General features: G+C 43.5%; 2 protein-coding genes across 2 annotated transcripts; both read right to left on the bottom strand.

The window, feature by feature from the left end:
- Positions 1 to 8,785: 8,785 nt before the first annotated feature.
- Positions 8,786 to 12,397, bottom strand: LOC120048975 (thyroid receptor-interacting protein 6-like). The gene is made up of 9 exons (XM_038995237.1): positions 12,334 to 12,397; positions 11,925 to 12,058; positions 11,558 to 11,671; positions 10,808 to 11,383; positions 10,547 to 10,643; positions 10,226 to 10,392; positions 9,841 to 10,019; positions 9,081 to 9,201; positions 8,786 to 8,938 (listed from the first exon to the last, which is right to left on the bottom strand). Exons 1-9 carry the CDS (start codon positions 12,395 to 12,397, stop codon positions 8,786 to 8,788), a joined length of 1,605 nt encoding a protein of 534 aa, XP_038851165.1.
- A 4,985-nt stretch (positions 12,398 to 17,382) lies between these two features.
- On the bottom strand, positions 17,383 to 21,348 carry LOC120048974 (thyroid receptor-interacting protein 6-like). The gene is made up of 9 exons (XM_038995236.1): positions 21,144 to 21,348; positions 20,767 to 20,837; positions 20,396 to 20,509; positions 19,618 to 20,187; positions 19,280 to 19,373; positions 18,951 to 19,120; positions 18,562 to 18,740; positions 17,687 to 17,807; positions 17,383 to 17,532 (listed from the first exon to the last, which is right to left on the bottom strand). Exons 1-9 carry the CDS (start codon positions 21,346 to 21,348, stop codon positions 17,383 to 17,385), a joined length of 1,674 nt encoding a protein of 557 aa, XP_038851164.1.
- Between the last annotated feature and the right edge of the window lie 246 nt (positions 21,349 to 21,594).

Raw genomic sequence — 21,594 nt, 5'->3', positions numbered from 1 at the left:
TTTGACCACTAGGTTTTATGGGTATTATGACTCATACTGTGTTACTCTATTAGAAAAGACAATAGCAGTGGTCAAAAAATGTGAGAGCAGGAGAACACTAGATGGCAGCAAACAAGGACTACAATAGATAAAACATAGCAGAGGACAACAGGGAAATATGTTCACTAGACGACAGCAAAGGGACCACTAAGACTCTACAGGAATGGTGAGAAATCAATTCATTCATTTAAAATAGGGTAGCCTACCTAGTGGCCAGGAGTTTGTAAATCCAAAAACTTTCCCTTTGGGAAACAAGGACTACCAGATGGCAAGACACAACAAGTCCTTACACCGTGGCGACCCTGCCTACCTACAGGATATGGGTGTTGATCATGTTCCGGCCTCAATTAGAAAAACAGTATGTGATTGTACTGCATATTGTACTGTCAGACATAGTGGAGTCCTACAGACTGAAAAATAACATTTCCATGTAAAAGTTTATCACAGACATCCAAAAGATAGATATAATTTATTAATTAACCAAATATTTTGTTTTCTCCATTCTGTTGGAGAATTGTATTTCTAAATTGCTGTCCAAAGGTGATAGGTTATTTTTAGAGTACGCAATTGTAGAGACATAATCATATTCATTGCAATTGTTGGAAATCATAACTAACATGGCATGATGACAGGGCATCCCCTATCCACAAGGCATCCCCTCTATCCACCTCGAAGGGACAGAAGTGGAGAAAGTGGATATTTTAAATTTATTCGGCTTACACATCAACGACAAACTGAAATGATCCACCCACACAGACAGTGTGGTGAAGAAGGCGCAACAGCGCCTCTTCAACCTCAGGAGACTGAAGAAATTTGTCTTGTCACCCAAAACCCTGACTAACTTTTACAGATGCACAATCGAAAGCCTCCTGTTGGGCTGTATCACAGCCTGGTACGGCAACTGCTCCGCCCTCAACCGCAAGGTTCTCCAGAGGGTGGTGCGGTCTGCACAACACATTACCGGTGGCAAACTACCTGCCCTCCATGACACCTACAGCACCCGATGTCACAGGAAGGCAAAAAAGATAAAAGACAACAACCACCCGAGCCACTGCCTGTTCACCCCGCTATCATCCAGAAGGCGAGGTCAGTAAAGGTGCATCAAAGCGGGGACCGAGAGACTGAATAACAGTTTCTATCTCAAGGCCATCAGACTGCTAAACAGCAATCACTAACTCAGAGAGACTGCTGCCTACATGGAGACCCAATCACTGGCCACTTTAACAAATGGATCACTAGTCACATTAAACAATGCCACTTTAAATAATGCCATTTTAATCATGTTTACATATCTTACAGTACTCATATCATATGTATATACTGTATTTTATACCATCTATTGCACCTTGCCTATACCACCTGGCCATCGCTCATCCATATATTTATCTGTACATATTCTCATTCACCCCTTTAGATTTGTGTGTATTAGGTAGTTGTTGGGGAACTGTTAGATTACTTGTTAGATATTAATGCACTGTCGGAACCAGAAGCACAAGCATTTCACTACACTTGCATTAACATTTGCTAACCATGTGTATGTGACGAATAAAATGTAATTTGATTTGACCCGAACCTTATGGACGATGCAACACTATTTTACACTTTGAGGTCAAAGTGACACTGGAGATCTAGGACTTACAGTCAGCTTGTAGTCATTGTTAACTGAGTATACCCTGATTATTAACACTTCACTTGCCTACCAAGCCAAAGCCTACAGGCATCGACTACAAAACAACTCTTCAGGTCTCAGGCAAGGTTACGCATCACACAAGCGTGGTCAGTCACCAAACCACCTCAGTTACAGTAACAGTCATACGGCCGGTAGATGGAGTCTCCACGGGCCTGTTCAGGAAGATGTTACATTACAAGAATGTTCAGATAGAAATGTATTGTGTAGATCAAATATGAGTGTCTGTGAGATATAATAGGGAATTGTGTCTGTTCTATACATTATACTGGATTCATAGGTGCAGTGGGCATATAAAGTTGAAGTCAGAAGTTTACATACACTTAGGTTGGAGTCATTAAAACTCGATTTTCAACCACTACACAAATTTCTTGTTAACAAACTATAGCTTTGGCAAGTCGGTCAGGACATCTACTTTGTGCATGACACAAGTAATTTTTCCAACAATTGTTTACAGACAGATTATTTCACTTATAATTCACTGTTTAACAATTCCAGTGGGTCAGATGATTACATACACTAAGTTGACTGTGCCTTTAGACAGCTTGGAAAATTCCAGAAATTGATGTCCTGGGTTTATGACCATCGTTATGTTTAGAGGTAAAAAGGGGAGGCTTGCAAGCAGAAGAACACCATCCCAACCCTGAAGCACGTCGGTGGCAGCATCATGTTGTGGGGGTGATTTGCTGAAGGAGGGACTGGTGCACGTCACAAAATAGATGGCATCATGAGGAATGAAAATTATGTGGATATATTGAAGCAACATCTCAAGACATCAGTCAGGAAGATAAAGCTTGGTCGCGAATGGGTCTTCCAAATGGACAATGACCCAAAGCATACTTCCAAAGTTGTGGCAAAATGACAACAAAGTCAAGGTATTGGAGTGGCCATCACAAAGCCCTGACCTCAATCCTATAGAAAATGTGTTGGCAGAACTGAAAAAGAACTGAAATTCACCCAACTTTTTGTGGGAAGCTTGTGGAAGTCAAGCCGAAACATTTGACCCAAGTTAAACAATTTAAAGGCAATGCTACCAAATACTAATTGAGTGTATGTAAACTTCTGACCCACTGGGAATGTGATGAAAGAAATAAAAGCTGAAAGAAATAATTTCCCCTACTATTATTCTGACATTTCACATTCTTCAAATAAAGGGGTGATCCTAACTGACCTAAGACAGGGAATTTTTACTAGGATTAAATGTCGGGAGTTGTGAAAAACTGAGTTTAAATGTATTTCGCTAAGGTGTATGTGAACTTCCGACTTCAACTGTAAATCATTCTTAATCAACTTGCGTCACTTAGTTCATAATACGCGAGTAACCTCCGATAGACGCTAAATGCAGTTGTGTCAAACTGAGCGGGTCCAGTTTTCTTTGGATCTAACTATTGGACGGTTGGAGCCATCATTTGCTATTATGGACACATCCATGAACACACGTCTTCTGTTTCCCTCTACAACACTCACAAGACCCCCGGGCCACTTTGGAAAAGACTGTGAAAAAAAAGCATTTAAAAGCATTATGCAAACACACACACACACAGAATGTCAATTTGATTTAATTTAAATCAAATCAAATTGTATTGGTCACATACACATGGTTAGCAGATGTTATTGCGAGTGTAGTGAAATGCTTGTGCTTCTAGTTCTGACAGTGCAGAAATATCTAACAAGTAATCTAACAATTCCACAACAACTACCTAATACACACAAATCGAAGTAAAGGAATGGAATAGGAGCAGGCCTTTCACAAAGCACTTGTGGCTGGAGTGGCAATTTTAATGTAACTGTGCACCAGTGGTATTTTGCACTTCAGTTGTGTACACTTTGTATAAACTTAGGTAAAAATATACATAAAATATACTAAAAGCATACTAAGTATGTATTACAAGTATACTTGTAATACACTTACAGTATACCTAAAGTATACTTGTAACACATTCCAAGTATACTTTCAGTCAATATGAAGAAAGTGTAACACAATATATGTAATTTAGCAGACGCTAAAGCAATCTACATTTCTGTATAGCTGTCTCCTAGCCAATTAAACTTGAGCGGAGGTGAGTGGCGACTAGTGTGGTCGGACTGGAGCTCTGACGTCACATAAAATGTTGTTTTTATCAAAATCGACTGACTTCAGCACCCAAAGAATAGCCCCCAATTACACTTTGTTAATGGCTTGAGAGCATGCAGGCAGAACGCTGTCATCATGGTGTCTCACCATCCACGCCATCTGTGGCTGTAATGAAGCCGCTGTGAGTCGAGAAGCAGGTGAAACGTTTAATAAACAACAACCAAGTAGCGAGCCAGCATAACAGAAGCGGAATACATGAACACCGGGATAATACCAACTGAGGAATGAACAAAGGGAGGGACCTATAAAGGGGAGGTAATCGGGTCCAGGTGTGAATCATGGTGATGAGTGCCAGGTGTGCGTAATGATGAATCCCAGGACCGGTGGTTAGTATTCTAGCGACGTCGCCCGCCGGAGGGGAGGAGCCGGAGTAGACGTGACAGTGGCTTCGTAGTAGGACTCAGTCAGATGAAGTTACAGTTCCGTACTAGCCACTGGACTAGCTAGCTAGCTACTCTTCCCTACTACCAAATGCAGCACCCACAAGGTGCCAGAAACCACACCACACAATAGTAATTCAGGAGTAGCCTTATAACTTATTCCATGATTCCATACGGTAATAGTCATCTGTCATCTCTTTATACCTCTGCCTTCAGGCTTCTCTCCATCCTCAACCTCCAGACAGTTGGCATAATCAAATTAAAGATTCAAATTATTCAGACTATAATAACAAGCTAATTAGTTAAACAAAAAGTTTGTAAGGGAAAATGCAATACGACCTCACGGTGCCATGGCAACCACAGAACTCATTACGCTCCTCCTCTCTGGTGGATTGATCCATAGTCTAACAACGTAATTAATAAATGCCATATATGCTATCACAAAAATAATCATTTGGCTGTGTTTATGAAGGTCTTAGATAACATTAGAATATTGCAACAACAAAAAAAATTCTAATAACAAAATAGCATTTTCATTAGTTTATGTTACTGAGGCTTGAGTGGACAGTAGGCAGACCTTCCAATTAACATTTGAGTCACTTCATATAATTAGCAGCTCTGTGTGGAGCGTCAGAACCACACATCATTCCAGATACACCTGGGCTGGTGGGTCTAATCTCAACTGACACACCACCTGGCTGAGAAGGACGTCAACACCTGGCTGAGGACGTCAACCTCCAACCTCTGTTAGCACCTTATACTGGACCAACACTAGACTGTGAATGAGTCTCAGATGGGTGCCTTTACTATTCCCAATAGGGTACCATTTCAGAGAGGGCCCTGGTCAAAAGTAGTGCACTGTACAGGGAACCAATCACATCCCTGTATTGGTCCGAGGGAAGATGATCCAAGGATGAAGAAATGTATATATTGGTTGCGCCAATGTTACGTACAACTTCAACGGGGCTGTGTTTTGTATGTGGACCTAACAACCTTCTTCCTTCTCTCAGATCCAGCCATTTGTTTTGTTCTCCACTCTAGGCTGGTTATTGTTGGACATCCAGTCTAAGATTATTGCTGCTGAATATAGCATTGAAGGATACAATCGATATACATTTCATATCAATAGCCAAACATACTGACAGGGTAGATGCTGTGTACCCAGATACAGGTGTTACTGGTGGCTCTGCTTCAGTGTTGCTAGCGAGGGTCAGCATCGCTCCACACAGAGATGTGCTAAACGGACTACAGAGAGCAGACACAACCAAGGACAACAAGGCGAGTGGTTGACTAACTTGTCAATAGCCTCATTTATACCTAGTTCTTACATGAGTCCTTTGTCCATTCTTATCCACATTCTGATAGTGCCCACATTGTAGCCGTTCCAACGACACATGGTGGTAAAATGTGTCTCTTATCCATCCATTATGTCCGCATTGTGAACAAATGTCCTTGTCCCTGCATTCAACTTATTTGACATTCTTTCAAATCAAGTTATTTATTTTAAGTCAAATATTGATGCCATAACTCAATGGTTTCATTGTCTAAATCAATCTACATTTGTAACATATCCAGATACAATGGGTGCCTACTCCCTCTGAAGGTGTTCAGGAAGATCTGATCACAATCAGATAGCAAATTTAATCTACTCTAAAAATGTGGGCACAATCAAAATGTGGACAAGATCAGGACAAACTATTCATGTTAGAACCAGGTATAAACAGGACTGTGTATAGTGTTTTTATTAATTTTGAAAGATATTCTATAATATTGTCAACTCAGAAGTTTTACAATTTCAAGAGGACTGGTCAGATTATATGACTAACTTCTACGTTAAATTATTTCATGAAGCGTCTGTTTTGGTCCTTGAAATATTGACAGAAGTGGTCCCATGAAAACCATCATGTTATGAAGTCTAGCAACAAATATCAAATATCCATGGTACCAGGCAGGTAGTTCTCTTTCTGTAGTTGCTTTTTATACATTTTCTACTCTATAGGACCTCTCCAGTATCATCCTGCTACAGATGTGGGACCTTCCGGCCACAGCGGAGAACGAGGTACTACCGGACCTGGAGGAGACACTGGGGGTGAGTTCAGAGGTGGTGCTGCAGCCACCCCTCACCCAACGGGAACGCTAGGCAGGATGCAGGAACTTCTTTTGGAAGTCCACATGAACTAACGCGATTAGCAAGAAGTTGTAACAAGAACATTTCCCAGGACAGACATATCTGATATTGGCAGAAAGATTATTCTTAAGCTAACTGCACTGTCCAATTTGCAATAGCTATTAGTGAAATAACACCATGCTATTGTTTGAGTGTGCATAGTTTTGAACATTAAAAGTTTTTTTTTTTTTAAACACACATTTGGACAGTCTTGATACAACAGTTAACAGAAATGTAATGGGTCATTGGATCAGGCTTAAACTTTGCACATAAACTGCTGCCATCTAGTGGCCAAAATCTAAATTGCACCTGGGACAGAATACATTATGGTCTTTTGTTTGCATTTCAAAGACAGGACAACCTTTTTTGAACTCTCATCTTTTACCAGAACTAATGTGTTATATTCTCCGTCATTTCCAAACTTCTAAGTATTTCCTTTCAAATGGTACATAGAAAATGCATATCCTTGCTTCAGGCAGTTAGATTTGGGTATGTCATTTTAGGTGAAAATGGGGGGGGGGGGGGGGGGGGGTCAAAGGGGTCTGAGCCTTGAGGTTAAAGACCTATTTCTTAGTGTCACACAGGTACTGTAAATGACAGCTACTTAATATGTTGCATTGTTTAAGGTCTAGAATGTTGGTTATGCTGGACCTCAAATCAAATAAACTTAATGTTCTACTAAGTATGGTGCCTTTCCATAGGTTGTCATGTGTAATAATACTGAATAGGTTGGGGTCTAGTACAGCGGTCAAGCAAAAGACATACACATGGTGTAGTTTGATGAAAAAAGGATGGTTTATTGTCTTTGATCATACTACAATCAGCATTATCAAAGAAAAAAAAACAAGCTAATCATTCACACACCTACTTCAAACTTGAGTCATGTACAAACCACCTGCTCAGTCTATTCCTCAAATGGATAAATATGATTATTCTACAGTACTTATCAATAGGATGCTGTGGAAAATAAAATTTGTGAAAACAAGGTGCTGACCCTTACCCTCATAATCACAGACATACATTATCTTAGTGACAATAGCAGCACAACAGAAGTTGAAATAAAGTGAATGCAACTAATAGTGCTCACAGGGACCTTCATATCATTGTGCTCATTGACCTATATGTGAAGAATCAAATACTGAAACACCACATGATTCTGGACAAAGAAAATAGAATTGATATTAAGGGTCTGTTGTCAGAAGAGAAGCTTCAAAACATACTAGAAGTTTACATTAAAAACCAAAGACAGCGGGATGGAGAATCTCAAGGAAAAATTACAACACAATGTCGCAGAGTTACTTAAAACACGGTCAACAAATCAAACTCCTAAGGCTAAGCTTACGTGGCAAGCATGGAGATCCCCGTTTCTCAGTAAGACAGGCATACTTCATTGCGTCGTATTCATCTTCATATTAAAGTGTAAAATCGACCCAAGTGTTAAAAAAAAAGGTAAAATATCTAAAAAGCACATTCACATTTTAAAAGAGGGTTTGGACTGGTATACAAGTAACATTCTCTGAAATGCAGTACCAATTATCAGTATACAAATCACTGTCCTGTGGAATTAAATATTATGTTATGTTCTGACATGTGGTTCAAGATTTCATTATATGGACAGCCTAAATTCTGTAGTAACATCCAATGAGATCAAAGCAATGACTTCAGTGATCTTGTTCTCTCTAATCAATCTTTGCAAAAACTCTATTCAATTCACTGCACAACGCACACTGACAACACCCACTAGCGCTGCCATGAAAGGTCTCCAAACACATTCACGCCACAACCAAAACCACCTGCAATATAAACTCAGTCACAGAAATACCTTGCATATGTGCACTTTGCTTATGAGGCAGTTCAGCACGGTTATTGACTTTAGTAGAATACAAAATATATATGTTCCATTATCTGGACTGGTCAGTTACCCCACAGCCAGGAACACACTATTCCTCATTATCGTCCTCTTCCTCAATATCACCTCATTTGACTACTTATCCTCCACAACGTCAACATCTCCACAATGTCAATCCCACCTGTGTCTGGCGGGATGGTGCGCAACATGCAGGAAAGTGTGTGAGACAATGTGCAACATGCAGGATAGTGGTGTGTGAGATGAGCAGTCAAAGGTTTGAATGGGGGGGGGGGGGGGGGGTGCAGCCCTCAGCTTTGGGCATCTGAAGAATAACGATGAGCTGATATAAGTGAAGGGGGATGAAGTTGCCCTTCGACACTGATCTAAAGTCAGTTTAACATCTTCCCCTTGTGGTTAAGGTTATGTATCAGAAAGGGGGTAGAACTAATTCCAGATCTGTTCTTTAGGCCAACTTTTACCCCAGAGTAGGTGAAAGTAATGGAAGGTTTGAGGGGTCATTGGTTAAAGGTCAGAGGTGACTTCCTAGTTGGTTAGCAGTCAGTGGAGATTTTGACGTTTGGTTCAGGATGTGCTGGGCGTTGCAGCCCTTACACAGGATGTGACCGTCCAGGGGGTAACAGCATCGCTCCTCACCCTCAGCCGACAGGAGCAGACCACACTCCTGGAGGGGACAAAGAAAACCCACAGGGTCAATCCAGAAACACTGGATTAGATGCAACTGAGGGGTCTGTGTACATTTGATGTGATAGCCTGCGAACATCATTCAACTTGAGTGACCTTTTTAACTAACAGTGACCACTCACCTCACACACATAGCAGTTGACGTGGAAGTTGCGGTCCAGCGCCACTATACTGACCGTCTCCTCCTGGCTCAGTCCAGGGATGATGGCCTGGCCACACACTGAGCAGCGAGGGGCAAACTTCCTGTGGGGGACAGGAAGCACCAGTGTCAACACTAGCACAACAATCAGATATAGTCTGTCCAATAGACTCATGTCTAAACTCGTAAAGTGTAATGAAGTTTTAGACATGAGTCTATTGGACAGATTATATCTGATTGTTGTGCTAGTGTTTCTGTTGATTGCATGCCTAAAGTAAATCATTGGCGCAGCAGTAAAAGGCACTGCTTGAGGCGTCACTAAAGCCCAGGGTTCGAGATCCATGAGGCGGCACACAATTGGCCTAGCGTCATCCGGGTTAGGGGAGGGTTTGGCTGGCACAGATGTCCTTATCCCATCGCACTCTAACAACTCCTGTGGCAGGCCGGGAGCATGCACGCTGACACGGTCGCCAGTTCTACGGTGTTTCCGCCGACACATTGGTGAGGCTTGCTTCCGGGTTACGTGAGCAGTGTGTCAAGAAGCAGTGCAGCTTGGATATTTCATGTTTCGGGGGGACGCACAGCTCTAGACCCTCGCCTCTCCCGAGAACGTACGGGAGTTGCAGTGATGGGACAAGACTAACTACCAATTGGATATCATGAAATCAGGGGTAAAAAAAAAAATAAGTACAGTCAGTATCTGGCACAGAGTACGGTCAGTGTGGTCTATCCATGTTTCTGACCTGTGGAAGTCGTCTATACAGTGGTTCTGGTAGGTGGCGTCCACGGTGAAGGGCACGCCGTCCAGGCAGCAGCCACACACCACGCAGTTGAAGCAGTGCGGGTGGTAGGCATTGCCCATGGACCGCAGGACACGGTCCAGGATGGGCTTGGAGCACATGCAGCAGCGCTCTAGGACACTCTGATGGGGGAGGGAGAGGGGTACCACAGGCTCAGACAGAATAGTGTGAATGAGAATACAATAGATATGGATATAGACTGCAAGAGCACAGAAGAGATGGAGAGATCAACTGATGAATTGAGAGAACACTGCTAAAGGGAAATGTAGAAAAAAAAAAAAGATGAGCCTTCAATACAAAAAGAGGACAGTCAGTGATAGCCACTCACAATGTAACAGCTCCTGCAGTGGCTCTGCTTGTCAATGGCGTAGAACGGTTGCCCCCGGAGATGAGCGTGGCAGGTGACACAGGTGAAACAATCCACATGAAACACCTGCTCCATGGTAATACAGTCGCTGCCGTCAAGGACTTTGTCGCCGCAACGTGCACAGCGACCTGGAAGTATGGAGGGAAAGGGGAGAAGAGATGAGACAAATGGGAGGGACATATTGTGGAATTGAACTGAGTCGCCCAAGGGGAAATTAAGATGTAAATAACAGTCCAGTCAGCAGAAAGGACAGAATTTTTTTAGAAAGAAATCATAACATACCAAAGTATTCCTCTGTAGGGGGATGATTCATGTCATACACCAACTTCTTAGTGAGCTGGTTCAACTCATCCTCTGGCCTCAGAGCTGCTGTCCCCTGCTGGACAAATATGAACATTATCCAGAAAAATCAGCATAGAGATTTTACTTACCCATTTAGGTCAGTGAAACCAAGAGACTGTAGATACGTATTCAAAAATGATCATAGTTTACCTTAAAAAAAGAGGCACCACAAACAGTAGTAGATGTTTGAACTCCACTCACCTTACTGGGCTGATAGGCGGAGCTTGGTGCCGAGCCTGACCCTGATTCGTGAGTCTCTGGGCCTCTATTGGATATGGGGCACTGGGTAGCTCTCCCTCCAAACCCTGCAGCACTCCCCTTGTAACCCCTCTCAGAGTGCAGCTCCTGGGCTTGGGAAGCAGGGTGGGGAGGGTACCAGCCCTGGGGGCCAGTCTGATTATTGGGCAGGGACCGCAGTGCATGACGGCGGTGTGGGGGAGGAGTGTAAGCCTGCTCAGATTGCCTACCAGTCTGGAAGTAGGTGACAATTTGGGCTGTTTTGACCTGGACACTGAACCTCGGGCCAGTAGGGGTGGAGGCGGTAGTGTAGGAGGCAGGGACAGGCTGGGGGTAGGGTTTGGAGACCTGGGCGTCGTCTGGCTGGGGGAAGTACTGGAGACCCTGGTGGGGATAACTGTGGTTTGGGGGTGTAGGATGGTCCGTGGACTGAGGTGGGAAACCCATAGATGGCTCTCCCTGAGATGTGTCTCCTGGCTGGGCTGAGGGTGTGTAGCGGTCCCCCAAGATGTATTTGTTGTAAGGCACATTGTCGTACAGCTGGGAAAGAACGGACAATTTTTATGCATTCCTTACACTATAACTAACCAAGGTACTAAATATTCAGAGGACCCAGTGAAACACTTTCAGACAGATATGAAAATAAACCAAGTCACATGTTTATGTTCTGGAGGAATCCTTTATTCCACAGTCCCATGTAGTCAGTCAGCCTACCTGCGTGCCGTTTAGTGAATGGCAGTCCTGATCAGCCAGCATGCAGGTGAGTGAGTCAATCTCCGCATCACTGTTGGAGTGGTGTCCAATGAGCGTCTCAGGAGTTACCCAGTGCTGAAAGGATCACATAAAGATGGGTGCCTTCATAAAATGTCACAACAGAAGGAGATGGATAGGTAGAGCAAATGTAGAAATTTGCACATGTGTTTGTCCCAATACATTTTTATTTGAATATTATGAGCTATTTCTGGCTTCATAACAATATTACATTACTACAAATCTTTGCATAGAAACTACACTAAACACCACAGAGAAATGGACCAATAGTCAGTGGGAATTCCAGGCTACAGAAGCAATTACAACCTACCGTAAGCTGGTAGCGTTCCATGTGAGGGTTCCAGGATTGGTCTTCTTCGAAACCTTGGGGAGGTGGTTGGTAGTAGTGGTCATTAGATTTAGGGTGAAACCCTGGGTCCTCTTGGTGGTGCTGAATGGGCCCAGCTGTAGAACACATACAAAACAGTGCACTTTACATTTACAAACAAGACTTAACCACAGGGTACACACTTAACATTAACCACATGGCAAACATTTATTTACGTCAAGTGCTAATCACCAAAGGTGTAGGTGTACTCAGTAGTGTGTCAGGTCCAACGCTCTACTCCAAGGCTTGAGCTACAGAACAGACTTCTGATTTTCACAATAGTCCATCAACAGTTCTCATTTTAGCAAGGTTTCACACAAGCCTAATGTAAGGCCCACCACTGTGTTCTTACCTGTGGGTCCAGAAGCCATGTACCTAGTGGCCATTCCTCCCCCTCCGTTCTGGTCATAGACCATGGGCCGGGTGTCCGAGGAGACCTTGGGCGGCTGTCTGTACACGGCTAGTCCAGAGTCGGACATCTGGGAGACGGGTCTCTCTGGGCTACCCGGAGTCTTCGGAGGCAGCCAGGTAGGACCAGACATGGCAGGGTTCTGAAAAAAAAAAAAAAGCTGTCGTGATTAAACAGTTACACTATAACAAAACACTTACATGTTGGTATTAATAAGATTCAAATAAATAAAAATGCACTGTCCTATTTTGGCAAGAAGATTCCCTGTCACACCAACATACTTGCTGATTGCATATTTATGTCACAGGTAAGTACTGGAAATCCAAAAATACTTCAACCTGGATTTCTTATGTCAACTCACATAGGCAGTTAAACAATAGGCTTATAGTTGAGAAGCAGGAAGACAGCGCCAATCCCAACCATCAGGGAATTCCAGCAGACAGAGACAAAAGAGTATACCACAAAGCACAATCAATGAGTTAAGCCGCTAACTTACCTAAATAGTCAGAAAGAATAGTTATTCTTTGGAAAGAACCTTGAAATGGGTAATGGCCTGATTCGGAGCTTCCCTGGGTGCATGTTTTTATTTTTTCTCTAGCAATACACAGCTGATACAAATAATTAAGGTTGATGAGTCGGTTATTTGAATCAGCTGTGTTGTGCTAGGGCAAAAGCCAAAACATGCACCTGGGTGGGGGCGCATGACCGAGTTTGGGAAACCCTGGTCTAATTGACTCAACCGAAACAACACATCTAAGTTTAACTTCCTTAATGAACCAGAAAATATAATTATTTCTGGTTGTTTATCAAAGTTGGCTAGCTCATTGATCCAACTATGTAGTGTCATGACGTTGGCCTGGGGGTAGGTTTATGACAGTCATAAATACCTCTCCCCCCTCCCCCCTTCCTCTCCCTACTCTAATGATGTGACAGTCTCCCGCTCTTTCACTCAAACCCAGCCCTTTTCCTTCGTGTAACAAGCTGTCATATCTGTTCCGCCCGCTAGGGACGTTTTCCTTTATGACGGCAATTTGTAATCAAGTTATGATTTAATTGTGTATGTGTGATTCTGTGTGATTAGTTAAGTATTTAGTAAATAAATAATTAAACCCAATTTTTTATTGCTGATTCAACTTGTTAGCCAGGGTTCGTGAAGATAACCAAGAATTTACAACTTTCAGATGAGACTAAATAAGATGACGATTAATATTGACTGCTATTGATGTAAAATATGATTAGGTCTTTAAGAGTTTATTCGGAAGATAACAGCTCTATAAATATTCTTTCGTGGTGTCCCTCCTCTCTAGTTAATTACATTTACATGATTAGTTCAATCAGGTAATATTAATTACGGAGAAAGTATTTTATAGAATAGCATGTCATAACACTTAATCCGGCATAGCCAAAGACACGACAGTAGTATACCATTATGTTTCAGAGTGCACCAACACACACACTCAAAAAATTAAACACGCGCACAATCCCACAGGTGTGAGATCTATGGCTTGTCCCACAAGGAATAAGGATGCATGTAAAAACCAGGTATAAACAGGGTAAACGTGTATAGTGTTTTTATTCATTCTTTAAAGATTTTCTGTAATATTGTCAACTCAAAAGTGATACTATTTCAAGAGGACTGGTCAGATTAAATGACCATAACTTCTACTTGTTAAATGATTTGAAGCTTCTGATGATGTTTTGGTCCTTGAATAACTGACAGAATTAGGGGTCCCATGAAAAACATGTTATGGAGTCTAGCAACAAAGATCAACTCTCCACGGTAATTTCCATGGTACCAGTCAGGTAGTTGTATTTTATTATATTGTTTTGTACTCTATAGGACCTCTCCCACATTCTCCTGCTGGAGATGTTGCTCCTGATGACCCCAGCCGCGGGGGAGAACGAGGTACTACCAGACCTGGATGAGGCACTCGGGGTGAGGTCGGCGGTGGTGCGCCAGCTACCCCTCACCCAACGGGAACGCAAGGCAGGATGCCGGAACTTCTTTTGGAAGATCACATGTTAGCGCGCCTCCTCACCATCACCAAGCAGTCCCTCTTCTTCTTGGATCATTTAAAGACCCATTTCTTACAATGTCACACAGGTACTGTAAATGACAGCTACTTAATATGTTGCATTGTTTAAGGTCTAGAATGTTGGTTATGCTGGACCTCAAATCAAATAAGTGTAATGTTCTACTAATTATGTGTAATCATGTATAATAATACTGAATTGGTTGGGGTGTAGTACAGCGGTCAAGCAAAAGACATACACATGGTGTAGTTTGATGAAAAAAGGATGGTTTATTGTCTTTGATCATACTACAATCAGCATTATCAAAGAAAAAAAAACAAGCTAATCATTCACACACCTACTTCAAACTTGAGTCATGTACAAACCACCTGCTCAGTCTATTCCTCAAATGGATAAATATGATTATTCTACAGTACTTATCAATAGGATGCTGTGGAACATAAAATTACAGTGAAAACAGTGATGACCCTTACCCTCATAATCACAGACATACATTATCTTAGTGACAATAGCAGCACAACAGGAGTTGAAATAAATAGTGAAAAATGAAACTTATAGTGCTCAAAACAGGGACCTTCATATCATTGTGCTCATTGACCTATACTATGTGAAGAATCAAATACTGAAACAAAACATGATTCTGGACAAAGAAAACAATAAAATTGATATTTTAAGGGTCTTGTAGTCAGAAGAGAAGCTTCAAAACCATCATATCATACTAGCAGTTTTTACATTAAAAACAAATGAAGACAGCGGGATGAAGAATCACATCAACACAATGTCAGAATTACTTAAACATGGCCGATAGTGCTTTGACAGGGATTAGCAGCACAAATCATACTCCTAAGGCTAAGCTTAAACAAAAACCCATAATGAACACAAGAGGACGTTCTCAGCCCACGTGGCCAGCATGGAGAACCCGGTTTCTCAGTAAGACAAAAGCAAGCATACTTCATTGTGCCTTAGTCATCTTCATTGTAAAGTATCAAATCAACCCAAATGTTAAAGGAAAAATATCTAAAAAGCATATTCACATTTTAAAAGAGGGGGTTTGGACTGGTATACAAGTAACATATTCTCTGAAATGCAGTACCAATTATCATTATGCAAATCACTGTCCTGTGGAATAAAATATGTTATGTTCTGACATGTGGTGCCAGATATCATTATATGAAAGCCTACATAAGGGCTCTCGAGTGGTGCAGTGATCCAAGGCCCTGCATATCAGTGCAAGAGGCGTCACTACAGTCCCTGGTTCGATTTCAGGCTGTATCACATCCGGCCGTGATTGGGAGTCCCGTAGGGCAGCGCACAATTGGCCCAGCGTCATCCTGGTTCGGCTGGGGTAGGCCGTCATTGTAAATAAGAATGTGCTTAACAGAGTTGCCTAGTTAAATAAAAAGGTTGCATTTAAAATCAAAACTATTAACATCCAATGAGATCAAAGCATTAACTTCAGTGATCTCGTTCTCTAACCAATCTTTCTTTCCGTCTACTTTCTAAAAACTCTATTCACTGCACAACACTGACTACACCCACTTGGTCTCCAAACACATTCACTCCACAACCAAAACCACCTGCAATATAAACTCAGTCACAGAAATACCTTGCATATGTGAACTTTGTTTATGAGGCAGTTCAGCACGGTTATTGACTTTAGTAGAATACAAAATATATATGTTCCATTATCTGGACTGGTCAGTTACCCCACAGCCAGGAAGACATTGTATTCCTCATTATCCTCCTCTTCCTTAATATCACCTAATTTTCCTACTTATGATCCTCTACATCGTCAATATCTATCAATCATTATTTTCCATAGAGCTCCTTCCATGTCCCACCTGGGTCTGGCAGGATGGTGTGTGAGAATGTGCAACATGCAGGATAGTGCCTGACAGACAGTGTGCAACATGTAGGATAGTGCCTGACAGACAGTGTGCAACATGCAGGATAGTGCCTGACAGACAGTGTGCAACATGCAGGATAGTGCCTGACAGACAGTGTGCAACATGCAGGATAGTGCGTGACGGACAGTGTGCAACATGTAGGATAGTGCCTGACAGACAGTGTACAACATGCAGGATAGTGCGTGACAGACAGTGTGCAACATGCAGGATAGTGCGTGACGGACAGTGTGCAACATGTAGGATAGTGCCTGACAGACAGTGTACAACATGCAGGATAGTGCGTGACAGACAGTGTGCAACATGCAGGATAGTGCGTGACAGACAGTGTGCAACATGCAGGATAGTGCGTGACAGACAGTGTGCAACATGCAGGATAGTGCCTGACAGACAGTGTGCAACATGCAGGATAGTGTGTGAGATGACCAGTAGGCCCCGTGTGGCTCAGTTGGTAGAGCATGGCGCTTGCAACGCCAGGGTTGTGGGTTCGATTCCCACGGGGGGCCAGTACAAAAAAAGTATGAATGTATGTACTTGTAAGTCGCTCTGGATAAGAGCGTCTGCTAAATGACTTAAATGTAAATGTAAATGGTGCAGTCAAGGGTTTGGGGGTAGTGCAGCCCCTGCTGCCTGCAGGTCAGGGGCTCTATACAAGGTGATGGTGTAAAGCAGAGGATAAGGAAAGGGGTCGAACTATTTATCAAGCCATGTTTCAAGACCCTGTCTTGAACCTGTACCAATAAACCTGGTCAAGTGAAATTAAATAATGACTTCATATTGAAGACTGTCAGTTTGAGGTTCAATAGTAGGCCTACTACTACTGATTCCTCAGCTTTGGGCATCTGAAGAATAAATTAAGGCTATGAGAGGATGAAAGTGAAGGGGGATGAAGATGCCCTTCGACACTGATCTCAAATCAGGTTAACATTTCCCCCCTTGTGGTTAAGGTTATGAATAAGAGGAGTAAAACTGATTCCAGATCTATTACTTTGGGCAACTTCTACCGCAGAGCAGATTAAAGTAATGGAAGGGTTGAGGGGTCATTGGTTAAAGGTCAGAGGTGACTTCCTAGTTGGTTATCAGTCAGTGGAGATTTTGGGTGAGAGGATCTGTGCCGGGCGTGGCAGCCCTTACATAGGATGTGACCATCCAGGAGGTAACAGCCTTGCCCCTCACCCTCAGAGGGCAGGAGCAGACCACACTCCTGGAGGGGACAGAGAAAACAGGGTCAATCCAGGAACACTGGAATAGGTTCAACTGAGTGGGATGTGTACATTTGATGTGATGGCCTGCCAAACTGTAAACATCACTCAACTTGAGTGACCTATTCTACTAACACACACACAGTGACCACTCACCTCACACACATAGCAGTTGACGTGAAAGTTGCGGCCCAGCGCCTTTACACTGACCGCCGCATCCTGGCCCGGCTCAGGCACGATGGCATGGCTACACACTGAGCAGCGAGGGGCAAACTTCCTGTGTGGGACAGGAAGCACCAGTGTCAACACTAACAGAGCTCAGAGGATGGAAAACTAACAACAATCAGATATAATAATCTGACCAATAGACTCATGTCTAAAACTTGAAAACTCAAAGTGTAAGTCAAAGATTAATTGATCAAGTCTCCATTGATCAATTAATCTCTGAATTACACTTTACAAGTTTAAGTTTTAGACATGGGTCTATTGGACAGATTATTATATCTGATTGTTGTGCTAGTGTTCCAGTTGATTACATGCATAATGTACAGTCAGTGGCCTCCTGAGTGGAGCAGCGGTCTAAGGCACTGCTTGAGGAATCACTAAAGACCAGGGTTCGAGACCAGAGAGGTGCAGCACAATTGGCCCAGCGTCGTCCGGGTTAGGGGAGGGGTTTGGCTGGCACGGATGTCCTTATCCCATCGCTCTCTAACAACTCCTGTGGCCGGCCGGGAGCATGCACGCTGACACCGTCGGCAGTTCTACGGTGTTTCTTCCGACACATTGGTGCGGCGGACTTCCGGGATACGTGAGCAGTGTGTCAAGAAGCAGTGCGGCTTGGCGGGGTCATGTTCCGGAGGACGCACGGCTCTCGATCGTCGCCTCTCCCGAGACCGTACAGGAGTTGCAGCAATAGGACAAGACCAACTACCAATTGGATATTGTGAAATTGAGGGTAAAAAAAATAATTATAACCAAAAGTAAAGTCAGTATCTGGCGCTCAGTAAGTATGGTCTATCCGTGTTGCTGACCTGTAGAAGTCGTACATGCAGTGGATCTGGTAGTTGGCGTCCACTGTGAAGGGCACACCATCCAGGGAGCAGCCACACGCCACGCAGTTGAAGCAGTGCGCGTGGTAGGCCTTGCCCATGGACCGCAGGACACGGTCCAGGATGGGCTTGGAGCACATGAAGCAGCGCTCTAGGACACTCTGAGGGGGAGGGAGAGGGGCAGCACAGGTTCAGACAGAATGGTGTGAGTGAGAATCCAATAGATATGGATATAGATGGCGAGAAAGAGCGAAAGAGATGGATAGCTCAACTGATGAATTGAGAGAATAATTCTTAAAAGAAATGTAGAACAAAAGAGGGAGAAGAGACTTCTCAATACAGAAAGAGGACAGTCAGTGACAGCCACTCACAACGTAACAGCTCTCGCAGTAGCTCTGCTTGTTCAGGGCGTAGAACGGTTTCCCCCGGAGATGGGCGTGGCAGGTGATGCAAGTTATACACTCCAGGTGGAACACGTGTCCCATGGCAATACAGCCGCTGCCGTCGCCAAGGACGTTGTCACCGCAACGTGCACAGCGACCTGGTAGTATGGATGGAAAGGGGAGAAGAGATGAGACAAATAGGAGGGACATATTGTTGAAATGAAATTAACTGTGTCACCCAAGGGGAAATAAAGATGTGTTGACTGGACTGTTATTTACAAAGGACACCATTTCATTAGAAAGAAAGTGGAACATACCAACGTACTTCTCTGTAGGGGGATGATTCATGTCATACACCAACTTCTTTGTGAGCTGGTCCAACTCCTCCTCTGGCCTCGGCGCTGCTGTTCCCTGCTGGACAAATATATTAACTTTTCCCAGAAAAATCAGCATAGAGATTTTACTTTCCCATTTAGATCAGTGAAACCAAGAGACTGAAGATACAAGTATTCAAAAAGGACCATAGTTTACCTTAAGAGGCACCACAAACAAAAGTTGACGTTTACATTGATGGAAGCATCTTTCTGCAAATTAAGCTTATCCACCCCTAAAAAAAAAAAAAAAAGGAGTTTACGTTTGAACTCCAGACACTCACCTTACTGGGCTGATAGGCGGAGCTTGGTGCCGAGCCTGACCCTGATTGGTGAGTCTCTGGGCCTCTATTGGATATGGGGCACTGGGTAGCTCTCCCTCCAAACCCTGCGGCACTCCCCTTGTAACCCCTCTCAGAGCGCAGCTCCTGGGCTTGGGAAGCGAGGTGGGGAGGGTACCAGCCCTGGGGGCCAGTCTGATTCTTGGGTGGGGACCGCAATGCATGATGGCGGTGTGGGAGAGGGGTGTAAGCCTGCTCGGCTTGCCTACCAGTCTGGAAGTAGGTGACAGTTTGGGCTGTTTTGACCTGGACACCGAACCTTGGGCCAGTAAGGGCGGTAGTGTAGGAGGCGGGGACAAGCTGGGGGTACCGTTTGGAGTCCTGGGCTTCGGTGTCATCTGGCTGGGGGAAGTACTGGAGACCCTGGTGGGGATCACTGGGGTATGGGGTTGTACGATGGTACTGGGGTTGGGGGTGAGGGGGGAAACTCATGGACGGCCTGCCCTGAGCGGATGCTCCTGGCTGGGCTAAGGGTTTGTAGCGATCTCCTGAGATGCGGTCGTTGTCATTAAGCTACGAAAGAAAGGAAAGGGACCATAAATATATATTTTACTACGCATTCCTTACAATGCAACTAATAACCAAGGCCTAAATATCCAGAGGAGCCTGTAACACTTTCAGACAGATATGAAAACAATAAACAAAGTCATAGGTTTCTGTATCAAGATTCAGAAGAATCCTTTATTCCTCACAGTCCCATGTAGTCAGTCAGGTAGCCTACCTGTGTGCTGTTTTGTGGATGGCTGTCCAGATCGGCCAGCATGCAGGTGAGTGAGTCAATCTCTGCATCACTGTTGGAGTGGTGTCCAATCAGCTTCTCAGGAGGTCCCCGGTGCTTTAAAAAAATGTAACAGGATCACATAATAAAGATGCGTGCCTTTATAAAATGTCACAACAGAAAAGGATGGATAGGTAGAGCAAATGTAGAAATGTGTCCCAATACATTTTTATATTGGACATTATGAGCAATATCTGGCTTCATAACAATATTACATTACTACAAATCTTTGCCTAGGAACTACAATAAACACTATGGTGAAATGGACCAATAATCAGTGGGAATTCCAGGATACAGAAGCAATTACAACCTACCATCAGCGGTCCATGTGATGGTAGGTTGTAGCGGTCCATGTGAGGGTTCAAGGATTGGTCTTCTTTGAGCCCTTTTGGAGGTGGTTGGTAGTAGTGGTCATTAGATTAGATACAAAACAGTGCACTTTACATTTACAAACAAGACTTAATAACCACAGGGTACACACTTAACATTAACCACATGACAAACATTTATTTACATCAAGATGTTTATTTATGTCAAGTACTAATCACCAGGTCCAACGCTCTACTCCAAGGCTTGAGCTACAGAATAACGGACTTCTGATTTTCACAATAGTCCATCACAAGTTCATTATAGCAAGGTTTCACACAAGACAAGCCTATTGTAATGTAAGGCCCACCACCACTGTTCTTACCTGTGGGACCGGTAGCCATGTACCTAGTGGCCATTCCTCCTCCTCCGCCTCCTCCTCTGTTCTGGTCATAAACCACATACTTGGGCCGGGTGTCCCTGGAAACCTTCTTGGGCGGTTGTCTGTACATGGCTGGTCCGGACATCTGAGGGACGGGTCTCTCTGGGCTACCCAGAGTCTTCGGAGGCGGCCTGGTAGGACCAGACATGTCAGGGTTCTAAAAAAAGGTTGTCGTGATTAAACTGTTACAATTTAAAACTATAACAAAACACTTACATGTTGGTATTAATACGGTTCTTATAATAAAAAGAAAACAGCTGCACTGTCCTATTTTGGCAAGAAGATTTGTCACTGCCACACCAACTTGCTGTTTGCATATTTATGTCACAGGTAAGCACTGGAACCCAGAGATGCTTCAACCTGGATGTCTTATGTCAACACACATACGCAGTTT

This window comes from Salvelinus namaycush, chromosome 6 (genome assembly GCF_016432855.1).
Source record: "Salvelinus namaycush isolate Seneca chromosome 6, SaNama_1.0, whole genome shotgun sequence".
In the NCBI taxonomy this organism is placed as follows: Eukaryota; Metazoa; Chordata; class Actinopteri; order Salmoniformes; family Salmonidae; genus Salvelinus; species Salvelinus namaycush.
This window is presented reverse-complemented; position numbering and strand designations above follow the sequence as displayed.